This window comes from Anolis sagrei, chromosome 2 (assembly GCF_037176765.1).
Source record: "Anolis sagrei isolate rAnoSag1 chromosome 2, rAnoSag1.mat, whole genome shotgun sequence".
Lineage (NCBI taxonomy): Eukaryota > Metazoa > Chordata > Lepidosauria > Squamata > Dactyloidae > Anolis > Anolis sagrei.
In genome coordinates, this window is record NC_090022.1 from 177206203 (window position 1) to 177224990 (window position 18788).

At 41.8% G+C, this 18788-nt stretch overlaps 1 protein-coding gene across 1 annotated transcript in view; it reads left to right on the top strand.

The window, feature by feature from the left end:
* The window catches only part of BGN (biglycan), an 82232-nt gene that overhangs the window by 46860 nt on the left and 16584 nt on the right, over positions 1-18788 (top strand). The window contains exons 2-4 of the mRNA XM_060763178.2: positions 8630-8892; positions 14156-14268; positions 17240-17453. Of these exons, the coding sequence (XP_060619161.2) occupies positions 8646-8892; positions 14156-14268; positions 17240-17453 (574 nt within the window). The 5' untranslated portion in view covers positions 8630-8645. The remainder of the gene's footprint in view (positions 1-8629; positions 8893-14155; positions 14269-17239; positions 17454-18788) is intronic.

Sequence of the window (18788 nt, forward strand, 5' to 3'; positions counted from 1 at the left end):
CTTGGAAAAGTTATTATGTAAATTATTATTATTATTATTATTATTATTATTATTATTTACTGCATTTGTACACCACCTTTCTCAAGGCAGTTCACAGTTGGCAACAATTCAATGCCATAACAAATATCAAAATACAGTTAAGACTATTATAAAAACAATTCAACATTTAAAATGTAATATAAAAAGCAAATATATCTGTAAAAACAAGATCCTTGGCGTCTCCTTACTAAAATAGTTGTCTAGTTGCATTGTCAGTCATTCTGTTAGAGACCCTAAATTGGGTATTCTTAGGTCCACGTCACGGGAACACGAAAGGAAGGAGACAGTCCCAATGAAAGATCAAAAAACAAGGTTTTATTTTAGTTTCTTCATGAAGAAGACGGACAGTCAGGCAACATACACAGATGCTACCCTTCTAGTGACTGCCGCCTCTTCTCTTGAAATCTGCATATCTTTATACACCAGTGCAAACAATGCAAAGGGGAAGTACCACTGACATCAACTTTAACCTTTTACTGTGAGATCAACAATTTTAACCTTTAACAAAAAAAAAACATTTTCTTTGTCATGGAAAGTACTCTCTTTCCAGCCTCTCTCCCTTGACCTTTTGATGGAAAGTACCTTTTTGTACATGCAGACTTTGCACTCTGCTACAACCTTTGAAGTTAACCACAACACATCCTGTGTAAGAAAGTACCTCTACATGTCATATCTTGTTTCTTAAAAACATTTTCTTGCGTGCTGCTCTTTTTGGGCAGAGGAAGGGTATATTTCTCTTTTGCTGTTAATTTCATTCAAAGCCCCTTGCTTAGCATCCTTCAATTCCATATATTCATTTACATCTAATTATGCTCCAGTAGAAAAAGCTTTCTCAAAGAGCCAGGTCTTAACCATTTTGTGGAATGTTAGAAGGGAGGGAGCCGATCTTATATTCCTGGGGAGGGCGTTCCATAGCCGAGGGGCCACCACGGAGAAGGCCCTGTCTCTTGTCCCCACCAAACGCATCTGCGAGGAAGGCGGGATCAAGAGCAGGGTCTCCCCAGGTGATATTAAAGTCCTAGATTGTTCATAAGGAGAGATACATTTGGATAGGAAAGGTCTGAGCTGAGACATATATAAGTTTTCATACACTTCAGAATAGAAATAAATAGGTCACCCGATCTGGAAGAGGCCTCCCTTTCATACCCAATCTGGAAAAGGCACAAGTTTCACATAACACATTGTAATCTATGAAGGGTATTTTCAGGTAATGTAATAATTCAAACTGCACATGTGCAAAAGTTGGTAAAATGAATGGTTAAGGCTCAAATCAAATAGGCTATGACAAAAAGGTACAGGTATAGGCTGCCCAGAACAGAATCCTCAAACCGGAAGCTAAAGATAACAAATGAAGGCCATCATCATGATCACATAAAGAGCCAAAACAATGTGAATTATCAATAGTTAAAGATACATTATAGGGATGGTCAAATTAGAATGGTTAAGGCTAGTGATCATTCTAGCTTGACTTTGCCTTTGTAGTAATTTGAATAGTTTTTAATGTGTTTCAAGGCACCTAGAAGATTGAAAGAGGAAGAGAGGCTTATTAGATCTAGCTAGAATATCACTGGCTAGTAAACTGAAGTAGAGTTTGTGACAGCAGTTACCTTTTTGGATTACAGCTCTTGGAATCCCTCTGCCAGCCAGGCAAGTGGCCATACTGGCCAGTGTATTCTAGGGAAGTTATGGTGCAAAAATGCAACTGCAATCCATTTACTGAATCAAGAAATGACTCCTCAGCCAATGCACTCAAGGGGCTTGTCCTCCTCCTCCTGCCCTGCTCCATCCCAAGTTTCCTTCGCAACCAAGAAAAGACAGAAAGCCCCTCTGTTCATGTCCTCAAATGAGTCTTTGCAGAGCCAGTTGGCATCCTCAGAGGCACAGTGTTACAGCCGCTTGCTGGCCAGCTCCACCCAGGCCCTGGATAGAGGGAAGGGGAGCCAACCACACAGCTGCCTCTTCCAGGCCTGACACAGCTCTGGTGGGCCAAGGCGCTGGGCAAGAATCCAGGCTGTGAATCCAGACCTTCTAGGCAGAGATTCAAGAGCTTTGGTTGCACAACCAGTTTTGGGCAATGACTGCACTCACTCTCATAGGAGCCCTCACATAGAGGTGGGGTTGTACAAGGCATTTTACTACAGCCCAGAAGAGCACTGAAGTCAAGAGAGGATTAGCCCTGGTTGAAGTTTTGACCTATAAAACTCTATATGGCTCCGGTCCAGCGTACCTGTCCAAACGTATCTCCTCCTATGTCCCACCTCGGAGTTTAAGAGGCCCTGCTCTCGGCCCCCCCTCTGTCTCAAACACGTTTGGCAGGAACGAGAGACAGGGCCTTCTCAGCGGTGGCCCCCCGCCTGTGGAACTCACTTCCCAGGGAAATTAGGTCATCATCATCCCTCCTCACCTTTAGAAAGAAGGTAAAAATGTGAATGTGGGACCAGGCCTTTGTGCAATTAGGTTAAAAGGACAATTGACAATGTTGACTATGGCTTGGAAGTGGATTATGGATAAGTTACATGGAGTACTCAATCATAGTATGCAGCTAGATAAATATCCACCAGACTGGTAATAGCTCAGTGGACTGTAAGTATACTGTTTTAATCTTTATGTCTTAAAGTTATGCTTTTAACTGTTATAATTGTTGTTTTGTATTTTATTATGTGGCATCAAATTGCTGCCCTCAGTCCCCCTAGGGCAGTGGTTCTCAACCTGTAGGTCCCCAGGTGTTTTGGCCTACAACTCCCAGAAATCCCAGTTAGTTTACCAGTTGTGAGGATTTCTGGGAATTGAAGGCCAAAACATTTGGGGACCCAGAGGTTGAGAACCACTGCCCTAGGGGTTGAGAAGGGTGGGGTAAAAGTGTTCGAAATAAAATAAATAAATAATAAAAATTACTGGGAGGATACATCATGCTTCAGGAAATTGATACGTTCCTTAAAGTAACCTGTTGAGTTATGGTGACTCCACCAGTTGAGGAAGCAGAAAGGCAACCAGGCAGGGGAAGAAATAAGCCATTCAGATCCAAGAGGGCAACCTGATTGCTCTTCTTACTGTGTAGCTTGCAACTTTGTTGATCAGGATTTGGATTCTTGCTTGAGCAGGGGCGAGCGGGCAAGGAGAGTTGGCAAGCAAGTGAGTGGAGGGATGGCAGGGCGGGCGGGCGATGGCTCATGTGCCTGAAGAGAGGGGGCTGTGCGCATTCCATAGTTTTGTTACCACTGCTTTGTTGTTGTTGTTGTTGTTATCAACCCACTTTATATATCCCAAAGGAGACTCAAAGCAGCTTAACATAAAAGCATTAGCATACAATTTAAAATATACAATATGAAAATATTAAAACACGATTAAATATAAACGGTATTAAAAATTCAGTTAAAAACCACTAGAGGTTTACCATAGAATCTACAACCTACAAATGCTAGGAGAAGTATTATCTCTAGGAATTAGGGCTGGGCGGTTTCGTTTCGTTAATTCGTAATTCGTTAATAATTCGTTAATTTTTTCAATTACAAAACGATAATGAACCATTCTGGAGCAATTATTAAAAAAATGAATTTTCAAAAACGTTTTGTAAATTCTTCCTATTTCGATATTGTATTCGTTTCGTTATTGTTTTGAGGTCGTTTCGTTATTATTTCCGCATGTCTGGGCCAGTTTTATGGTTTAATTAGTGAAAAAAAATTATAATATCACACCAACAGTCAACAACAGAGGGAGAGGGAAGCTTCAGAAGGTTTTGGAGGTTTTTTAGCGTATTTCGCGGTTGCGTCCGCCATTAACGAATCAATTCGTTATTGTTTCGGAAATCGATTCGTTAATTTTTTACCATTTACGAAATTTCGTAAATATCGAACTTTTTAAAAGGAAAACTTTGTAATTATTTTAAATATCGAAACAAAAAAAAAACCCCAAATACAAATCGATTTTAGAAACAAATTTTTCCGTTGTTACCCAGGCCTACTATAAAGCCCTAAATGATCCCGGCCCAGTTTGCCTGTCTGAACGCATCCCCCTTTACGAACCACTGTGAAGACTAAGATCTTCTGAGGCCCTGCTCTCGGTCCTGCCACCATCACAGGCACGTTTGGCGGTGACGTGAGACAGAGCCTTGCCAGTGATTGCCCCGCACTTATGGAACTCCCTTCCTGGCAATATTAGATCAGCCCCCTCCCTCCTGTGCTTCAGAAGGATGTTGAAGACCTGGCTGTGGGACCAAGCCTTTGGGGCAGTACAATGAGGAAATAATAGAATGGTGTCCTGAGATAGTTTTTAAGCAACTGATTTTAAAATGGATATAAGTGATGTTAATCTATATAAATAAAAATGTAATGTTAGTTTGTGGGATTAACATAACTCAAAAACCACTGGACGAATTGATACGAAATTTGGAGACAATATACCTATCAGGCCAATGAGTGACCATCACTCATAAATGCACTGAAAAACACAGAAGAGATTAAAAAAACCCAAAAAATAAAATATATATTACGATGCATGTGCAAAACCACAAATATACACACATATATACACACATACACGCAAACACACATATATACACACATACACAAATATATACACACACAAAACACATATACACAGACTGCATGGAGCCTTCCCGCTGGAGCGGTACCTATTGATCTACTTACCTTCCCGCTGGAGCGGTACCTATTGATCTACTCACATTTGCATGTTTTCGAACTGCTAGGTTGGCAGAAGCTAGGGCTGACAGCGGAAGCTCACGCCGCTCCCTGGAATTGAACCTGCGACCTTTCGATCAACAAGCTCAGCAGCTCGGTGCTTTAACCCACTGAGCCACCGGTGTTTGTATATATTTATAGTTTTATGTCCCGGCATTGAATGTTTGCCGTATATATGTTGTGCTCCACCCTGAGTCCCCTGCAAGGTGAGAAGGGCAGAATATAAATGTTTTAAATAAATAAATAGAATCTATCACATTAAACAAAACATTACTTGTAACCCCAATAACCACCAAAGGGCTAGAACATGTTGTTAAGCACTTTAACTCTGTAACCACAGCCTTTCCAACATATTTGTAGAAACCCTAGGATACAGCCATACTTGAGAAGAGTGAATATTTTTGGATCTATAGACTTGACACTTAGATGCCATGCACCCTTAATTTAGAGTACAATGCCATTCTTGCCTTCAGCACCACCCATTGAATTCCTTTCTTAGACCCTGGGAATTTTATAAATAGCATTGCATCCTCCCTATTCCAGTCATTTCTCCTCATTTCAGTTATTTCTTCCCATTCCAACAGTGTTTATATTTTATTCAATTAGCTTCAGGGTGTTTTTTTTTTAGTACAGTCGGTTTTCTGTACACATTCCACACCCATGGATTCTACCACCCACAGTTTGGAAATACCCCTCTCCTCCCAGTAGAAGTCCAAAAATGAACCTTGATTTTAACATTTTATATAAGGGGTGCCATTTTACTATGCCACTGTATATAGTGGGATGTGAGCATCCATGGATTTTGATTTCCATGGAGGTCCTAGAACCAAATCCCAGCAGATACCAGAGGCCCATTGCACCCTCTGCAATCTATGTCCTACTTGATAATGGTCCTTTTCCTGTTTTTTCAACATCTGATCCCTTCCAGCTCCTGTCAACTATTTTCTGTTCAAAGCTGAACTCAGAAAACATTATTTGTTTGGATTACAACTCTCATGTGTATTTAATAACAGGATTTACATAGGTGTTACCAACAGACCTCTGTGTGAGTTTCTCTTCAATGCAGAGCTTGGAAACTGAATTTACAGCGAGATAAATATTTTGTCATTTGTGTCACACTTAATGTTTATTATTGGAATGGCATGCTGTGAGCAAGCGGAGTTGATGCTTAATGTGTTGTGCTTAACAACATCATCAGGTTCTACGTTCTGTAACATCAAGGGAAGATGGCCCTTGATCTCAGGTTTGGCTCTTTATTTGGCAACATTATTTATCAGGGCTATTTTTGCTATTTCTTTTCTGCCATTTCCCTCATCTCACCCCGAGGTACATCTGTTCCTAAAATAATGAAGTGATTGAGATTACGAGCACATTCATATGTGGATGGGGAAATGTCACGTTGCCAGGGCTCTGCCTTATTTAGGTAGAGATGAATCAAACTCCCAGTTTTATCAAACAGTTTAATTAAAACAGCATTTACTTGCTGGCCATTTTAATAGATCAAAATATAAAACACAAAGATAGCACTCAGCTACAGAATAAACAAAAACTGATAGCAAAAATAACTTTGTAGTCAAAAGGGTCCAGTCCAGTGGTCAAATGCCGAGACTTCAGGGTTCAAGAGTCTATACCGTAGTCAAAAGCCAGTCCAAAGGTTCAAGGTTCCAGGGTTCCAAGATTACAGGAGACAGGTCAGGATACCGAAAATCCAACAGACCAGGGGGGAAAACCAGCAGCATCCACCATCAAAATGCAACAAATACTTTTCTCCCAAAGATAAATCTCAAGGTTAGCTCCTTAAATCCAGTAACACCCAGCTGTAACCCATCTCCTGCACACCTCCACCCCTAATTGCTTTCACCCATGAACTCCCACTTACAGATTACCAAACCCTCTAGAACTAATACTCACATTAACCCTTCCATCACCAACCATCAACTGCAGAACATATGACAAGAAATGATGTCATTTTAAAAATAAAATATCTCTTATTTTCTACTCTCATCAAATGACTGAAATTTACTCAGTGGGTGAGTTTTATGGCTGGGCATTACCTCTATACAATAAGCTCTGTGACTACAGAATCTATATCTGAAGTTTTATTTATCTATGCCTGGTGGGGAGGGGGGCTCTCTAGGCTCTCCAGGCGATTCTATGATATGCTTCCTCTGGTAGTTACTATAGAGTTGCACTGGAGGACACTGCAAATTTCTAGAAAGGATATCCCTCTTGGAATCTCTAGGTCCTCCAGTGCAACTCTATAGTATGCTGGGACCAGAAGTCGAGTAATTTAACAGCATTTGGTCTTGTCTGTGGTTTCAGATAACTGGGATCAAGTAGTAATGTATCCCGCAGAGATGCAGATTTTTTTTCCTGAATATTATTTATTTATTTATTTCCTATACTTATACCTCACCCTTCTCACACACACACACACACACCCCGGGGGGGGGGGGCACTCAGCGCGGCTTCACAACAAGTATCGTAAGATGCAATACCATCATAAAACAATTAAAAACACATTCAGCAAATATATTGAATACATTAAAACAATAAATTAAAAACAATTGATTATACACGCCAGTTGAAAACCAAATCCGAGTCTGGGCCAATACATTGTCATAGGTTGCCTAAGTCATCTTTCCATTTGCAACCTAATTATCATTCAACCTGAATTTCTTATATTACATTACTATTCAGATTTTATACGTCATACTGAATTGTTTCTGATCCTGTTAGATTGCTCTCTTTTAATGATATTTCCTATGCTTTTATACATTTTCATCCACCTTGTTGAACCAATTACTCTTTAATCAGCTTGTATTTTTGGCCTCCCCCCCTTAGTTCTTTTGTTGCTTGATGCTTGTCTATTATTGTTATGTTTGCTTTATGTTTTTAAATTGCATTTTGTTATTGCTCTGCTTTTAATTGTATGTTCCCTGGGCTTGGCCCCATGTAAACCGCCCCGAGTCCCTTCGGGGAGATGGAGGCGGGGTAGAAAAATAAAGTTCTTCTTCTAATCGCTAGTTGAATGCCTGGTCCCATAACCAAATCTTAAGTTTCTTTCTTAAAAACAGAAGGGAGGTGGCCAGTCTGATGTCTCTGGGGAGAGAGTTCCACAGACGGGGGGCACTGCTAAGAAGGCCCTGTCCCCCGTTCCTACCAGTCACCATCCCACCAGTTCCCATCACCAGCACACCAGTTTGCGATGGTGGTGGGACCGAGAGTAGGGCCTCTCCAGATGATCTTAAACTTTGTAATGGTTCGTAACAGGAGATACGTTTGGACAGGTAGTCTGGGCCAGAACCATCTAGGGCTTTAAAGGTTAAAACCAGCACTTTGAATTGTGCTTGGGAGCTGACCGGCAGCCAGTGGAGCTGGCATAACAGAGGGGTTGTGTGTTCCCTGTATGCAGCTCCGGTGAGCAACCTGGCTGCCGACCATTGGACTAATTGAAGCTTCTGGGCAGTCTTCAGAGGCAGCCCCACATAGAGTACATTGCAGTAGTCTATTTGGGATGTAACAAGATTGTGGACCACCATGGCCAAGCCAGTCTTCCCAAGGTATGGGCATAGCTGGCGCACAAGTTTTAATTGTGCAAAAGCTCTCCCAGCCACCGCCGAGACCAGGGGTTCCAGACTCAGTGATGAATCCAGGATCACTCCCAAGTTGTGAAATACATAATGTTTCTTTTGAAACATTGCTTTTTAGATTTACAGCATCCAGAACTGTCTAGCCAGCACTTTCAGGAAGTGACAGTCCAAAGATACAACACTTCTGAGTTCTTATGATTAGACTGGCTATGTGTTGCTTCACAGCAGAACCTAACTCTGTTTCTCTTTCTGCCCTCTTCTCTTTCCCCGTTCTTCCTCTCTCCATCTGTCAAATTGCAGCCTGGCAACCCTCACTATGGAGCATATCCTCCTCCTCCTCCTGGTGCCACTCCTGGGACTGGTGAACTGTGACAGGCCATTTGTGCAGAGAGGCTTCTGGGACTTCTCCATGGATGATCCTAACGTCCAAGAAGAGGAAGAGGCTTCAGGGATCTTCCCAACTTCAGGAGCAGCTGAAAGCGAGGAAACCTTCCCCTTCTACCCAGGACTCTGTCCATTTGGCTGCCATTGCCACCTAAGGGTGGTGCAGTGTTCTGACTTGGGTAAGTCTTTGTGTGGACGAAATGGAGGAGGATGGAAGTGGTAGAACAATGGAACGTAAGTGCTTTTCAAACTATCAGATATGGGGCACTGATAACCTTTCACTGTGATGTTCCAGGGATGAGTGCCCTTCGCTACAGTTTGTCCTCCCTCCCTCGGAAATTTGCTAGGAACTGGCAGCCAATTACTCCAGGGACAACTATTTTGAGTTGTGCTGATCTCAAAATTGTTGTCTTCATTGACGGTAATCCTTTCACAGTTGGGAGAGGAGCCCTGGTGGCGCAATGGTTTAACCCTCGTGCCGGCTGACCTGCTGAGTGAAAGATCAGTGGTTCGAATCCGGGGAGCAGGGTGAGCTCCCGTCTGTCAGCTCCAGCTTCACGTGTGGGGACATGAAAGAAACCTCCCACAGGATGCCAAGTCCTTGCAGATGGCCAATTCTCTCACACCAGAAGTGACTTTCATGTCAAGCTGCTCCTGACATGAAAAAATATATTGGGAGGACAGATGTTAGATCGTGGAGCAGGAGCAGGAACCCTAAAGTTTAACCAAGGGTATCTGTTCTTTTCCCAAACCTAGACTTTTGGCTGAAACCATCCCCATCAACAGAGCTCTTGTTTCCCTTGGTGTAGGATTCTGGGTAGCAATGAGGAAGTCTTTTCAGGAACAAGAACAGAACTGGATGTTCTTTCATGCATACCTCTTTCTATCAGGGAAGCAATAGTCATGCTGGGAATTGGGGTTTCAAAGATTGGGGAGTATGGGTACATTTATCCCACTTAATTGAGCTTTATGATACTATGCTTCAAGACATATTAAGGATTAAAGTGACAGGAGCCCCTCTGTGGATCCAGTATGGCAATCCTACATGATATCAGGGTTACCCAAGAACCACAAGGCTTAGTGTGGCATTAGGAGGTCTAGCCAGAATCCTTTTGATAACTCTGTGCCCATATAATTACATTAGTCTAGGTGCTGGGAAAGGAGAAAAGGGGTCCTGGGTGTAGCAGACATAAAGGAACTATTACTGTGAAATAACTGAATGTTCAGAGTAAACAGATTTTGTCTGCCTTCCTTTCCCACTTCTGTGCATCCTTGGAAAAAGCACAACTGCTTATGGAGTTCATCAATAATATTCTGTCCTTTAAAATAATGAAGACTGTAGTACAGTAGACTCACTACATTTGCCGATTTAAATTTTGCAGATTGGATTATTCATGTTTTTATTAAAATGTTCTCTTTGATGATCTCTAGTGAGAGTCTATGGTCAACTTCTAGTGGATCACAGAGTTGTATTTGAGAACTATGGAGCTCTTGGTGGTGCAATGGGTTAAACCCTTGTGCCGGCAGGACTGAAGACCGACAGGTTGTAGGTTAGAATCCGGGGAGAGTGCGGATGAGCTCCCTCTGTCAGCTCCAGCTCCCCATGCGGGGGACATGAGAGCAGCCTCCCACAAGGATGGTAAAATATCAAACATCCAATTCTCTCACACTAGGAGCACTGGAGGACACTGCAAATTTCTAGAAAGGATAGCCCTCTTGGAATCTCTAGTCATCCAGTGCAACTCTATAGTATGCTGGGACCAGAAGTCGAGGAATTTAACAGCATTTGGTCTTGTCTGTGATTTCAGATAACTGGGATCAAGCAGGAATGTATCCCCCACAGATGCAGATTTTTTTTCTGAATATTATTTATTTATTTCCTATACTTATACCCCGCCCTACTCACTCCTGAGGGGTGAGACTCAGGGCAGCCTCACAACAAGCATCGTAAGATGCATTACCATCATAAAACAATAAAAAACATATTCAGCAAATACATTGCTCCTGACACACACACAAATTAGATAACTTAGAGGTTCCTTAAGGGAGATGTTCTGTTAAGTTAAAAAAATGTTTTTTTTTTAAATCATGTCTCCGCCCCCAACTTTCGTGAAGTTTTTATATTCCTAATCCCAAAAAATCTGGAGGGCTGACTATGGATGGGATTTAGGGTTGCCCAGTTTGAAACCTGGAAAGTGTCTTGCACTGTTAATGATTGTGTGAAAGAGCGAGTTTCAGCAGGTTTTGCTTGTCATGCAAGCAGATGACAAGGAGCCCCTGCTGAAATGTCCTCTTCCACATCATTATTAAAGGTACAGTTTTCAGTTTTCAATCTGGCAGACCTAGCAAGATCACACTTTATCTTTGAGACAGAGTGCCTACATAATCACAGAACAATTATACCATGTACTTCATTTGAATGAGGGTTCAGCCCAGAATATGACTTCACCATAAGGACTCAGACTTGAGAATAACAGTTCTTCTGAGTATCTGTAGGGTATAATTCTTTCACCACAGTGTAGCCTTCTCCCTTTGAATGTAGTTTTTCTGCTTCTTGGCAGGGGGTTGGACTGGATGGCCCACAAGGACTCTTCCAACTCTGTGATTCTATGATCCTGTCATATATTTGAGATTATCCTGCTGAGTGATAGTACATTCTAGGCAGAGTGGAGTTCTGATGTCGTTCTGTTACAAAAATTAGTTTGAAGCCACATTTTAGGCTCGCCTTGTAATCTCAGGTGCAGCAGGGAAGGACAAAGATGTAGATGGTAGGCTTGGTTGATAAAAATAAAAAAATGGTTCAAAACCCGTTTCGGATGTAGTGGTGGTTCAATTCGGAATTGAATTCCGAATTTTTCACACAAAAAAATTCGGAACTTTCCAAAATTTCCAAATTGCTTCGTTAAAACTGCAAATGGCACTGGGCAAACTTCATTCTTTTTGGCTTTTTGAAGTTGATTTCACACCTTTAGGAAGGAAAATATTTTCACTAAATGGGATTTCTAGTGTCTCCTCAGTAGCGACACAAAGCAACTAAGGACACAAACAGGAGGGAGAGGCGTTTTTGGCTTTTTGAAGTTGATTTCACAACTTTTGGAAGGATAATATTTTGACTATTTGGCAACACAAGGCAAACTGAGGAGATAAACTGCACCCTCACATCCCAATATTACCCACCCTTGTGTTGCCCACCCGTCCCAAACCCCAACAGCAAAAACACACAAGGCAGCCAGCCAGGCAGGCAAAAGCTCTTCTACCTGACCTGGTTCTTTGCTACCCTGCTCTTCTCTCTCTCTCTCCCCCCCCCCCCAACAGCAACAACATGCAAGTGGCTGAAAAGCAGGCAGGCAACAGACCTGCTCACAGCCCTTCTCTGCTTGCCCTGCTCTTCCAACCGCTCTTCTCCCAACCTCCCTTCACAACTTCCCTTTCTCTTTCCCCTTCCCTTCCCGGGCTCACAATGAGGCTCTGAGCCATATGCTGCTCTTTATATAGTGCAATGGCTGTCATGCCAAAACCCTGCCCCTCCCTCCCCAAATCTTCTCCCCTCATTGGCTGGGAAGCAAGCATCCCAGCATGCAAGCTGCTTGCCTCCAAACGATGAGTCAGAAAAAATGGCGAGACAATCTTTGGAAGGGCAAAGGGACTTCTGGTTTTCTTAACAACTTCAAAATCGCTTCAAAAAGATAATTTTTCCAACTTTATTCCGAATTCCGAAGATTCCGATGGTATCTAACCATGCCTAGTAGATGGACCTTTATACAGTAGAGGTATTCACCAAGCATATGATTTATTTTCAGACCCCCAGTTTGGCAATTTTAGGAACAACGCAATTCATCTCAGGCAGAGGTGCCTCTGAAAGAGAGCAGTTATATTTGGCAGATCACTATAAAGATAATTGACACATCAAACATCTATTATGTGATATAAACATGAACCTGTGAGTGTTTGGCCTTTTTTCCATTGCATTGTCTGCAGCACAGCAGAACCCCTAACTTGATGCTTCACATCATAGCACATAAGGAGCATGGAAAACTATGTTGTGATGGCATCAGACCACCAACTGTGTTGTTGTAGAAATGCCAAGGAAGAGAGTGCAGTGAAGGAGTGGTAGCAACTGATTCTACTGTTGTTTGCTATCCCACATTTTGCATCTCTGTTGCAGGCAGGGTTGGACTCAGTGCATTGGAAGAGCTCTGTTCCCCTCTATTGACAGAGGTGCTAAATAGCAGTCAGAAGGCTACACAAAAAGTAAAATACTAGTTCTTGTTTTAAATTTTCCTATTACTAAATCTGCTGCTGAATTTTAGTAAAAAGTAATTGGGAAGATAAACGAACCAGTGAAATATTCTTTTAAAATGTTGCCTATTGTCTGCTGTTGTTTGGAGGCTATTGGTTGATGGTGTTGTCACATAGCTAGATATAGTTAGCCGTAATTGTGGTTTTCTACCATGGGAGACTTTCAGCAGAAGGGAACAGGGCTATTTCACTTTCCCAACTGTGCAAAAGAAAAAAAAGAAAAAAAAAAGGATTTCAGTAGCTATGCTTTGTTTGTTAATAAGCACAACTAAGAAATAATTAAGATACGTGTGCTGAGATTTCCTCTTCTCTGGACCCATTCATGCTTAGAATCATAGAGTTGGAAGAGACCTCATGGGCCATCCAGTCCTACCCCATTCTGCCAAGAAGCAGGAATATTGCATTCAAAGCACTCCTGACAGATGGCCATCCAGCCTCTGTTTAAAAGCCTTCAAAGAAGGAGCCTCTACTACACTCCAGGGCAGAGAGTTCCACTGCTGAACAGCTCTCACAGTCAGGAAGTTCCTCCTAATGTTCAAATGGAATCTCCTTTCTTGTAGTTTGAAGCTATTGTTCTGCGTCCTAGTCTCCAGGGCAGCAGAAAACAAGCTTGCTCCCTCCTCCCTATGCCTTTCCCTCTCATGGCTATCATGTCTCCTCTCAGCCTTCTCTTTTTCAGGCTAAACATGCCCAGCTCTTTAAGCCTCTCCTCATAGGGCTTGTTCTCTAGACCCTTGATCATTTTAGTCACCCTCCTCTGGACACATTCCAGCTTGTCAACATCTCCATTCCATTGCAGTGCCCAGAATTGGACACAGTATTACAGCACTAAGATGTCACTTCTACTGTCATAGCTCCATCCTGTTGAATCCTAGGAGTTGTAATTTGGCGTGAGGCACAGAGTCTACGGAGCCTAAAGTCTCTTCTCTACACTGGAAACTCCAGGATTCCTAAGGATGCAGCCATTGCAGTCCTAGTGGAACAACACTACTATAATTCTATAGTGTGGATGGTAGATGTTGTCTTTTCAGTCTTGGCTGAACTTTGCCCACAGCTTGGTACCCAGCTGTCATGATCTCAAGCTCCTCATATAACCAACCCCAATCTTTCTCATTCTACTTTCCCTCTGCCTGTTCTACCCAGGTCTCAAGGAAGTACCAAAGGAGATCTCACGGGACACCAAACTGTTGGATCTGCAGAACAACCACATTACTGAACTGCGTAAAGATGACTTTAAAGGGCTCCACCACCTGTATGTAGGTATCAGAACAGACTTTTTCCAATTTCCTCCCAAATTCCTGCTTGTGTGAAGGGGCAGGATGGGCTTCAATGAGCGTTTTGTCCTTAAGGTCAGTCTGAATGTATTTGTTATGCGAGGGCTGAACCCTAGAACAAATCAAGTGAAAACCCTTTCAGGCTGGATCTACACTGCTCTATATTCCAGGATTGAATCCCAGATTATCTGCTTTGAACTGGATTATAAGAATCTGCACTGCCAGATAATCTGGGATCCGATCCTGGGATATCGGGCAGTGTAGATCCAGCCTCATACTACATAGTTAAGGTGCAGTGATTTCACTTTGACTACCATTATTGCATCCTATGAAAGCCTGAGGTATGTTGTTTGATGAGGTAAAAGAAGCACTCCCTGTATGTAAACTGCAAATGCCAGGATTATTTGGAACTAGTTGTCCCCTGCCATGTGTTGCTGTGGCCCACTCTGGTGGTCATGGGGCTTCTGTTGGGAGGTTTGGCCCAATTCTATCATTGGTGGAGTTCAGAATGCTCTGTGATTGTAGGTGAACTACAAATCCCAGCAACTACAATTCCCAAATGTCAAGATTCTATTTTCACCAAACTCCACCAGTGTTCACATTTGGGCATATTGAGTATTCATATAGAGTTTGGTCCAGATCCATCATTGTTTGAGTCCACAGCACTCTTTGGATGTAGGTGAACTACAACTCCAAAACCAAAGGACACTGCCCACCAAACCCTTCCAGTATTTTCTGTTGGTCATGGGAGAACTATGTGGGAAGTTTGGTCCAATTTTCTCATTGGTGGGGTTCAGAATCCTCTTTGATTGTAGGTGAACTATAAATCCCAGCAACTACAACTCCCAAATGACAAAATCATTTTTTTTGTAGTGAAGGGCATACATTGGGTTGTTAGGTATCTTGTGTCCAAATTTGGTGTCAATTGGCCCACTGGTTTTTGAGTTCTGTTAATCCCACAAACGAACATTACATTTTTATTTATATAGATGAAATCATGGCAATCGAAATGAAGTCTTCACGCCCTAATTTTGTAATATGAAAAGACCTAAATCCTTGCTGAAGAATTGGTGGCCTCCAAATGTTGCTGGACTCCAGTTCCATTCGATCAGCAAAATTCGACCTCAGAGCAACAGCTATGAGGCACGCAATGAAAACAAAGTGTGCAGTCTTCCATCAACTTCAAAGCCTTGAAGCAGCACATTTATTTAGTTACTTTCTAACAACTACAGAAAATAGCAAACATAACTATATACAAGAGAAAACACACACATGTCTTGCTTCTTCTCTGGCATGGCTAGAAAAGAAAGCCCAGCAGTCCATTATCTCACATTCAGGCCATTGGAATTTGTGACGTATACAGGAAAAGCTCACAGTTCACTTTCTAGGAAGTAAATCACTCTATGCCTTTAACTCTTGCATAGCATTACATCCTGCACCAGAGTTTAAAACTATAAACTATATTTCATAACACTGTAGTACTGACACATTCAGCCCTATCCAGTTAGCTAATGGAAAATAGTGATGCAAGTAGCAATTCATCAACATCTGGAGCACCACAAGTTCCTCCCAACCCTTCTTCAAAGCATATTTTGCTTGAGGATACATTGCCTCCTGACTCTATTTACTGCTCCTAACTGTTCTTCTATGGCAGTGGTTCTCATTCTCAACCTGTGGGTCCCCAGATGTTTTGGCCTACAACTCCCAGAAATCCCATCCAATTTACCAGCTGTTAGGATTTCTGGGAGTTGAAGGCCAAAACATCTGGGGATCCACAGGTTGAGAACCACTTTTCTATGGAGTACCCTCTAGTGACAAATGTGGAGTGTGCAGCTCCATTTCCCGCATTGCTGGAAATCTTGGCCATTCTGCAGCTTCTCTACAGAATTTCCTCCACTGATTGCTGCTGCTACAATAGTTAGCTATATTCGCTACCTGTAAATGTACTCTTAATGGTATCAGGAGCATCTTTATGCCAAAGCAACGCGATCAAGATCTGCAACCCCACCCCCTTAACATTTCAACAAGGAAAGACATTTTCTCATCCCACATGGCAAATGACATTTTCCAGATGCTTTTGTGTGGAGTGGGGTGCAGGATCTGACATTTAAATGTAAATATAACTCTGTTTTATTTTTAACAGCATTTTAAAGAAATAATAAGATAGTCACTTCCAGTTCTAATTTTTTTAAAAAAGGCTATTCCTGGCCTAAAAGAGGAATGGGGCAGAGGAACTCATTTTCTATGTTAATTGAAAGGCTTTGGGGATGTGATTTTCCTTTTTTCAGGGTAAAATAGGGCATTGGTGGCCCTAGGACAGTGGTTCTCAACCTGTGGGTCCCCAGACGTTTTGGCCTTCAATTCCCAGAAATCCTAACAGCCGGTAAACTGGCTGGGATTTCTGGGAGTTGTAGGCCAAAATGCCTGGGGACCCACAGCTTCAGAAAGCGCCCTAGGAGGACTGGAAGATTACAGTGAAGCTACAAATGGACCAAAGGGTGGATTTTGGTGACCTCTACCACATCATATTCCTGTTTGTAATGAGAGAAGGTTTCTACTTTTATCCCTAGTTTAGCTGTCCAGTGGTTCTCAACCTGTGGGTCCCTAGGTGTTTGGCCTACAACTCCCAGAAATCCCAGCCAGTTTACCAGCTGTTAGGTTTTTTGTGAGTTGAAGGCCAAAACATCTGGGGGCCCAAAGGTTGAAAACCACTGCTGTATACTCACCTCCCTTGACTGATGGATACCAGGTAGGGTTGCCAGGTGAATTAAAGTGTTGTGTAGAAAAGGAATGTCTCATTCAAGCAGCCCCTGCTGCAATTCCTTCTTATGCCCAACCATTGATGGTACAGGAGCCCTGTCCTTTATTTCACTAGTCAACTCTAATTCCATCCCTTTCATGTGTATGCATTATGTGACCTTGCTCCATATGGTTTTTACATTTGTGACTATAGGCACTGGTGCTAGTAAACAACAAGATCTCCAAGATCCACCCAAAGGCTTTCAGCCCCTTGCATAAGCTACAGAAACTCTACATCTCCAAGAACAACCTGGTGGAGATCCCGCCGAACCTGCCCCCATCTTTGGTTGAACTCCGCATCCATGATAACAAAATCAAGAAGGTCTCCAAGGATGTGTTCAATGGGCTGAATAACATGAATTGCATTGGTAAGATACAGTTGCATTGGTAAGATACAAATGGACTCATGCCTGCTCCAATACTCCACCGGCAGACTCTCTGTGTGATTTTTTTTCTTAGAAATATATGAGGGTTGAATGAAAAGTAATGCCTACTTGGGTTCGCATGGGGATATTTTAATAAATCAAACGCAGAAATAATCCTTAGAATGTGCTCTTTAACTACCACTATTCACTTTTCCACATAATCACCAGACAATTGGATACATTTCTGCCAACAATGAACAAGTTTTCTGAAGCCTTCATGGAAGAAGTCTGTTTCTGTAACCCATCATGCACAGATCTTCCGATAGCCAAGCAAAGCAATAATGTGACTCACACATTATTGTGAAATGCAAATTATGCTTGAAATTTCTCTCTGAGTGATACGACAATCGTCTTGAATCAATCTGTCAACCTTTTGCTTGTGAAACTCTGTGGTGGCTGTCACAGGATGCCCAACTTTTTGTTTGTTATGCAAGTCAGATGTTCCCACCTCAACATCTTTAAACTTACTCGCCCAACGACGCACAGCACTCACATCAGCACAATCACCATAAACAGCTTGCATTCTTTGATTAATCTCCTTTGGGGTGACACCTTCTGCTGTCAAGAATTCAATGACTGCACATGTGACTCACGAAAATATCAAAAACGACTTCACTAATATCTCTTGGTTGCATTATATGCAGATTAAGGACTACTAAACACAAGACAAGAAAACTGGTTTCAATGTTAAAGACTTATTTTGGGATAGAATTTTACAAACACAGAGGAAGTTCATAAGAAAATTTATGATAAATTGTTGGAATGGTCAACGGAAACTAAAGTAATAAAAAACTGCATGATCAGATGGGCAGAAAATTTAAGGAGACCTATCCAATTAAGAGAATGGGAATCAATTTGGAACAAAAAATTAAAATACACTTAAGCGACCGATCTTAAAGAAAATTGGTTCAAAATGTTCCACCAAAAAAATTAGATTCAATGTATAAAAATATGGATAAAAAATGCTGGAAATGTCAAGAGAGTGAGGGTAGTTTTTTTCATATGTGGTGGACTTGTAAGAAAGCCCAAGAATATTGGAAGAATATTCATGAAGAAACACAAAAAATATTGGGAATTTCTTACCCAAAAAAACCAGAGTATTACTTACTCAATATTACCGACTCGGATATTACCCTGGACCTAATTAAAGATATTTTATTTACCTATATAGTTACTGCTGCAAGAATAATATATGCAAAGATTTGGAAAATGGACAGTATACCTAATCTGGAGGAATGGATAAATAAGATTCAAGAAGTGAAAGATATGGACAAATGA